Genomic DNA, 7,495 nt, shown 5'->3' on the forward strand with positions numbered 1-7,495 from the left:
GAAAATCATCGCTCTCTTTAATAAGATGTCTGCCATCTTTGTTTGCCTACTGCAAAAAAACAGCTATTGATTAACAGCGCTGCATAAGAATACACGCAGCGGGGTCTCTTCTGTCTTTAAGCTTGACCTTTGAGGCTTCTAGTTCTTGAATTCATAAGTAAGAGTAAGTATGCGGAACAAACGCGGATGTGCTGCACCACTGATAACCGCGAGCCAAATCTAACAGTTTCAAATGAGAATAGTCTGGAGACCAAGCATTTTGGCTGCACCACTTCTGTCATGAGGGTAGTAGTCATGTGCTGCGATGAGGCAAGCACCACTAATAATAATAATAAGAATAAGTTTATCATACAGTGCAGCATATGCTAGCTCTCAAAATCCTCATTTGCTGTTTGGTATAACTTGCATCCTGTTTAAGCTTTGATCACGGTCCTGGCACCCCGGGGCTAAGAAGCTTCTTATGACGCCCCAGTTTATTATTCCACATGGAATTTTATTACTCTAGATTTGTTTTATATATATTTTTGTTTATGGTCAAACACAATAATAATCAAATGCTGTTGATAGAATTACTCAGAGCATTCATTTAATTATATAACACCATTTCAAATAGAGAATTTAAACTGAATAAATATAATAATAAATAATAAATATAATAATATCACAAATATAGCACCACTAATAGATAATATACTATGAGTATAATTTTTATTTCAAATGTAATTTGATATTAATAATAATAATAATAATAATAATATATATTTTAATTATTATATACGAAAATAGAAAATTAATGTTGGTATAATAATATTGTGATTTTTTTAAACTAACATTTCAGTTATTTCAGTTACTAGCATATTTCTACATATTTTTGTTCAGATTTGCAGGAGATTGGCAATATGATATAAGTATTTTCATATTCATCATCATTATTGTTTCATTTTAATATAACTGTAATTATTATGATTATTGATTATTCTTTTTGTAAACGCCATTATAATAATTATTGTGATTTTATTATTTATTTTAAATAAACATAAAAAAATAATATAAATTATAATGCAATAAATTGTTCAGACTTTTTTCAGACATTTTGTGATAAAAGTTATAGATATAAGCACTGTTTCGTCCAGATTTATTTAGGGTTCATTAAAGGGTGGCATAAAGCATAACCTTCCCTGGTGGTAATAATGTATTATTATTTATATTTATTAATGTCTTTTATATATATATATATATATATATATATATATATATATATATATATATATATATATATATATATATAATATATATATCTTCCCTCATTTGAATACACTCATTCTCACAGCACCCACTGTCCATCTCTGCGTTTGACCAAAACCCACGATACACACACACACACACACACTTCAGGACGGCCAGCAGGACCCACACACTCATATCATGTCATATATCTCAAGCTGTGGGAGGTAATGCCGTATCTAAGTTGCCATTTAATGCTTTTATGTCACTTCATAAAAGGCTACGGATACCGGCGCTACAGGTCCGCGTAATAAAAACCTTATTTTAAACTTCGTAATTATCACCCCGCTGTCTTGACGATTTAATGATGATTATAGATGAGATGAAATTATCACGATCCATCATAATTACGAAGGTCTCGGTACATTCTCTCCGGCATATAAATGTATTGCTGCCACTGGGGAACTTCACCTCAGGCAGTGTTTTACGCTATTTGTAATACGCTGTTCCTGAATTTGAACTTGAGGGGGGAAAAAATGAAATGCGTAAATCATGCAGAGCAAACAGGCACATAATCGACCGGCTTTCTGAGGCGAGCGGTTTGACTGAGACGTTAAAGTCAGACTGAACTGGAAAGACGGACGAAATAATTGAAACTGACGAGATAATCGCTGACAGCAACTTTTGCCGTTTGTTCATTACTTATGTGAAAGCTGAGGGATTTGAGCGATTCCATGTGATTGCCATAAAAGTTTTAACGTGCGAAATAAGAAAGTTAAAGAATATTATAAGACAGCGGCTATTTGCGAAATTGCAGCGTTTTTAATGATACGCTATTCACACTAAGTGCAAATAGCTGCAGGTTATATTTATGCTACTTATTGCAATTTGTAGCGCATTACAAACCAGTAATGCTCTCCCTGCACATGCTCTAACCTACCCGATACTTTCTTTCCAACCTTTGCATTATTCCCTTCGTTTTTATTGAAAATAAATGCTTTTCTAATGTGATGTCATTCGAAATTTTGAAAAGGACCATCTGCCTTTGTAACGTTGAGTAGTCCAATCATAAGTTAGTGGGCGGAGTTAGTGTAAACATCCTCTACCAACAAGATAGGCTGCGCTTGGTATAAATAAACGCTCTATATTGGCAATGCATAAGAACAAACTAAATGAGCTGTGATTGGTCAATTCGCATGTAATTCGTTGTTTTTGTCGAAATGGGCAGGCCTTTTGTGACAATGATCTGTCTACATAAAACTACTTCGCTTTGTATGTATCAGTGGCGGGCCGTGGATATGTGCCACCTTTGGCCTTCAGTGGCGTCCTGCATGAACTAATCTAACTCTTCTTAATACCATATTAATAATGGAAGCCGTAAATATCACACAGAAATGCAGCGTAACAGGGCATGATACAAAAGACAAACAGGTATCCCATGTAACGTTAGTAAAAATGAATGCTTTTAATAAAGTTAGAAACCCACTTAAAACAAGCACCATTAAAATGATTCATACAGAGGGTACGTAAATCATAATGTTATGTTTTTTTAACATAACTTACTACTATGACTCTCATCATCACATGGAGTCTCCCGCTGGTGTGCCGGAGCACAGCTCGACTCGGAGACATTCTTACAGAAACTTAAACCTGTTTTCTTTATCTTGCGTATCACATCAGAACACAACACATAAAGCATATGTGGCATTTATCCCACCATAGCGGCTTTTTGTCTTTCCCAGAGGTGCTGAGAAGGTGCGTTTCGTGCTTTTTTGAGGTCATTCAGTACTACTGAAGGCGGATATTATTCAGAATGCACTGAAAACCTACATTAACACACTGTACACAGCATATACTGTATGAAAGTCAAGAAACAGTAATACTGTGAAAACAAATGCATTTGCTAGCTTTGACTGGTACGCTCTCTGATCATCCAATCAAAGGACGAGAAAATGCTGTTGTTATCGTAAACCTGCTAGATGGCCCACCTCGATATCTGATTGGTTAATCCAACATTTTCACTGCTATTGATTTTAAGCTGATTTTGAAGACCTCAGGCAGATTTCTGACTGTGGCAACACGATTGCTGAAATCTGATTGGATAAAAGATATATAAACATACACTACTGGAAGCGACACGACCAAGAGAAAAGCTATGAAATAAAGACTACTGAAGATCATTTAATACACATTCATGGAAAAATATTTTGGGATTCTGATCATGTTTAGGCCAGCAGAGAAGGCTTTGCTGGCCCTGACTGCCCTACTGACCCTGCCCTACCGACATTGCTATATATACTTTTAAAACTGTGTGTATTCTGATGTTTATCACAGTCAATATTTTCCTTGCGTTTGTGAAAGCATTGGGGTAAACACAATTTTGCCTCTGTGAAGATACTTTCAACTCTTTCAGAGTCTGATACCATAAGCAAAGCTTTGCTTTTCATAAAATTCTCAAGTTGCCTTTCCAGAATGATAACAGACAAAAAACGGCTCTGCACTTTTTATTTATTTATTTTTTATTTTTTTTGAGTGTCTTCTCTCTTTGCGTGCGCAAACACATTTTTTTTTTCAGACCTCCGTGGTTAAACACGTTGAGAGCACAACCAGAAAACAGCCAAATATATCGAAAGTGAGTCATACATCATGATTAGGTTTTTCAGATATGGCAATAACGCACAGTGACAGGTAGTTTTTAGATGTCATTCAAGACGTTTGTTTTCGACATTCTGGCAATTGGACTGGACATTCGCTCCGTCTCTCTACAACTGGATATCTCAGGTCACCGCACGCATCATGAGGGGAAAAAAAAACAATACGGCAAATAGGCCTGACCTCCACAAGACCTGGAGAAACTCTATTGTCTGTCATTTGATATCTTTTTATCGTTTTGCTGTGAATTTCTACAAATTTGCCAGTTAAACCAGCAGCCTGTTTATCAAACAGTTTATTAGTCATGGACTGTAACTATCCCTTTTGTTGTGGTACTAAAGATCCATCCATTATATCTATGGTGACAGATATAAACTACATCAGAAGCTGGAGAAATATGTTGTGACACCGGCCTGTCAGGTTCCAGTCAGACGAGCTCAACATCTTTTAGCTTAATGGTCCACGGCAAGATTTTAAACGAACCGTTACTGGCAGGAATAAAAAAAAAGACAATTAGCCCACCAAACAATATCAACACCTTCACAATTAATCATACAATATGTCAGTGAAATAAACAAACCCTGCAAGAACACATCGACATGCAAGTTGTGGTGTTGTTTGACAGTTTTGCAGCACGCTCGTGAAGTTTGAAGGCCAAGTTTGGTAATCCTTTTTGAAACGTTTTTCACATTTTAAACAACGTGCAGCATGGTTTGCGATCGATGCGTCGTCTTCGAATAAGTCCCTCCAGATGACAAAATAATAGAGTTATGAAACTACACCACTCACTATACATCAAGAACGATACAACGATACACTTCAGAAATGGATGAATATGCATTGTGCTGTAATTGCATAACCATGAATTGTTGCATTTGTACAAAGCATGTAAGGGTGTTGTTTTTTTTTCTTCTTGTTGTATAATGACACAACATGCTGGTTTACTATACACAGGGACTTCCTATAAACGTCATGTGATATATTGGGTTAGGTAAAATGGAAGAAAAAACGCACGGCAACCCAGTTCACACCACTCTCCTGTTATCTCTCCGGCAAAGAATCTTCTTGAAGGATCTTCGGAAGTCATTATTGAAGATGGTGTATATAATGGGATTGAGAGAGCTGTTGCAGTAGCCAAACCAGAAGAAAAACTTGAAAAGCGTTTCTGGCACGCATTTTTTGCAAAATGCCATCAACGTGTAGGTGAAGAAAAATGGGAACCAGCAGATGACGAACACGCCAATGACCACCGCCAAAACAAACGTAAAACGCTTTTCCCTGTTTTGGCGGCCCTTCCACCTGCTGGTTTTGGTGGCCTGAATGACGTCGTGCTTGTCGCCATCCCCTGGTTTGATTTGGCACAGCTTAGTCTTTCCTTTTGAGCTCTTCTTCTTGAGGGAGCAAGGGTTGGAGACCTTGTGGTCAGAGGAGGACGACTCCTCCATGTCCATGCCATTTATCTCACCCTTGTCGTCCAGTTTAGGGTTCGGATTCCCGTTGTGCTTCTTATGAAGATCCTTCTCCAGATTGCTCTCCTTCTTCCCCGCTTCCTTTATTTTCCTGTCCCCAGGTGGCGCTCTGGTCCTTTTCTTGGCAATCTGGTAAATTCGAATGTATACGAGGACCATGATGATGCAAGGCAGGAAAAACGAGCCGATGGAAGAGGAAACAATGTACCATGTTTTTTCGTTGATTTTGCAGTCATTGCCCTCTTCCTTCGTCATGGTAATCAGAGGTGGGAAGGATATGACGGCAGCGATGATCCAGACTATAAAAATAATTCGCTTGATTCGTTGCGGCGTGCGTTTGAGGTTGTACTCGATGGCTTGCGTGATCGACCAGTATCTGTCCAGACTGATGGCACACAGATGAGTGATAGAGGCCGTGCAGAAGAGAACATCCAAGGCCAGGTAGATTTCGCACCAAACCTGCCCAAAGGCCCAGCAGCCCATCAGCTCATTGGCCAACGAGAACGGCATCACCAGAGTAGCCACCAATATATCAGCAGAGGCCAGCGACACCAGGAAGAGGTTCTGGGGAGCCCGAAGGGCTCGGCTCGTAAACACTGCGATTATCACCAGCACATTGCCAAAGACAATGAGGAGGATGAGAAACCCCACCAGGACGGTCATAGGAAGGGCCACCAGCAAGGTGTATGTACCTGTCCCATTGGTCGAATTGCCACAACTCATTGTTGAGAATCACAATCTCTTCCTCTCACAACTAAAATTATGTTTTTGGTTGATGGCGGTTCATTTTTTCCATATTACTGAAGACAAAAGGTGCCATTTTTTTTCATTTTCATCTAAAAAAAATTAAGCAGAAAAATTATTATTTAAAAAAAATAAGTATAAAGGTATCAGGTAATGTAGAATGGGTTATATTTGTAGCCATAGTCAAAATTTGAGAATTTATGGCAAGAAATATTTAGGATATTAAGATCATGTTCCAAGATATTTTGGGAATGTCCTACAGTAGATATATCAAAACATAATTTTAATTAGTAATATGCATTGTTAAGATATTCTTTTGGACAATTTGTGGGTGCAAAACAAAAATCTAAATATTGAGAAAATTTTAGATTTCCAAAAGAATATTTTGTTTTGCTCCCACAGATTCCAGATTTTCAAATAGTTGTATTTTTGCCAGATATTATCCTAACAAATCATACATTAATGGAAAGCTTATTTATTCAACTTTCAGATGACGTATATCTCATTTAAAAATAAATAAATAATAATAATAAATACCCTTGTTACTGGTTTTGGGGTTTAGGGTCACATATAGTCAATTTGTTTCTCATACTTTGTTCCAAAATACCACAGTAGCAAAAAGTAAGACAGAAATGGCGCTTACCTTAGTACAAAAAGCCTAACACGACCCACAAACTTATTAAACCATCCAAGAAACGTTCCTCGGAGTGTGACTTCTGTTTTTGAAGTGGCTCTGCGTGAGAAAAACTGCACCATTAATTCCTCGCATCTCTTCGGCGGCGCGTGTGAAGACCGCGCTCCGTCGCCAGCGCTCCGCTCAGCTGCGCGCGTGCAGGGCTAATAGAGGCGTAATCACATTACGCGTGTGCGCGCTGCGCGTGCATGTGCGAGAGACGCGAACTGCACGAGAAGCTCGCAAGCTCAAGCCCCAAATCGCACAAACCACGCCCACTTTCTCAAAACGCCAGCCCCCGGATTGAGGTTGCGTAGCAGCCGCCAAGCGAGGACGCGGTGGAAACTTCAAAATCATGTCCAGAAAAAACTTAAAACACTTTTTATAGCTGCCTGGCTGGTTTGAATCAATTAAACTACCCGTTTTAGCGTTTACCTTAACAAGAGAGAACAAAGTAAGTGATTATTTATTGTTGATAATAAGCTAATCATCGACTATACAACATACAAACACTAGCCTTTTTTTTTTTTTTAATTGAATAAACCAGTTGTTCGTTATAACTCTATAAAAGAAGGCCATTTGATGTACTCTGAGGTGAATTTCAAACATATTTTAGAAATAGCCTATGTATTTTAGGCACAGTGAAAAAGTCAAAATAATCACAAGGCAATTTTTTTTTCATGCACCTGTTAAATTTTGAGATTTTTGGCTCATTGTGAAGTATGGAACTAAT

At 37.9% G+C, this 7,495-nt stretch overlaps 1 protein-coding gene across 2 annotated transcripts; it reads right to left on the reverse strand.

Annotated features, from left to right (window-relative positions):
- Window positions 1–2,665: 2,665 nt before the first annotated feature.
- On the reverse strand, window positions 2,666–6,996 carry adra2a (adrenoceptor alpha 2A). Of its 2 annotated transcripts, XR_006247594.1 has the most exons (3): window positions 6,733–6,996; window positions 4,457–6,181; window positions 2,666–4,364 (listed from the first exon to the last, which is right to left on the reverse strand). XR_006247594.1 is itself a non-coding variant. In XM_043222253.1 (2 exons), the coding sequence occupies exon 2, from the start codon at window positions 6,066–6,068 to the stop codon at window positions 4,902–4,904; it is 1,167 nt and encodes a 388-aa protein (XP_043078188.1). In that variant the 5' UTR covers window positions 6,069–6,181; window positions 6,733–6,996; the 3' UTR covers window positions 2,666–4,901. The 2 variants fall into 2 exon arrangements, 1 of the variants encoding a protein (XP_043078188.1); XM_043222253.1 differs by having other exon boundaries at window positions 2,666–6,181.
- Window positions 6,997–7,495: the final 499 nt, after the last annotated feature.

This window comes from Puntigrus tetrazona, chromosome 22, assembly GCF_018831695.1.
Source record: "Puntigrus tetrazona isolate hp1 chromosome 22, ASM1883169v1, whole genome shotgun sequence".
NCBI classification, from domain to species: Eukaryota; Metazoa; Chordata; class Actinopteri; order Cypriniformes; family Cyprinidae; genus Puntigrus; species Puntigrus tetrazona.

What these genes read in the sequence shown, in the direction of transcription:
- adra2a (XM_043222253.1), bottom strand. Translation starts at nt 6,068, where the DNA reads ATGAGTTGTGGCAATTCGACCAATGGGACAGGTACATACACCTTGCTG.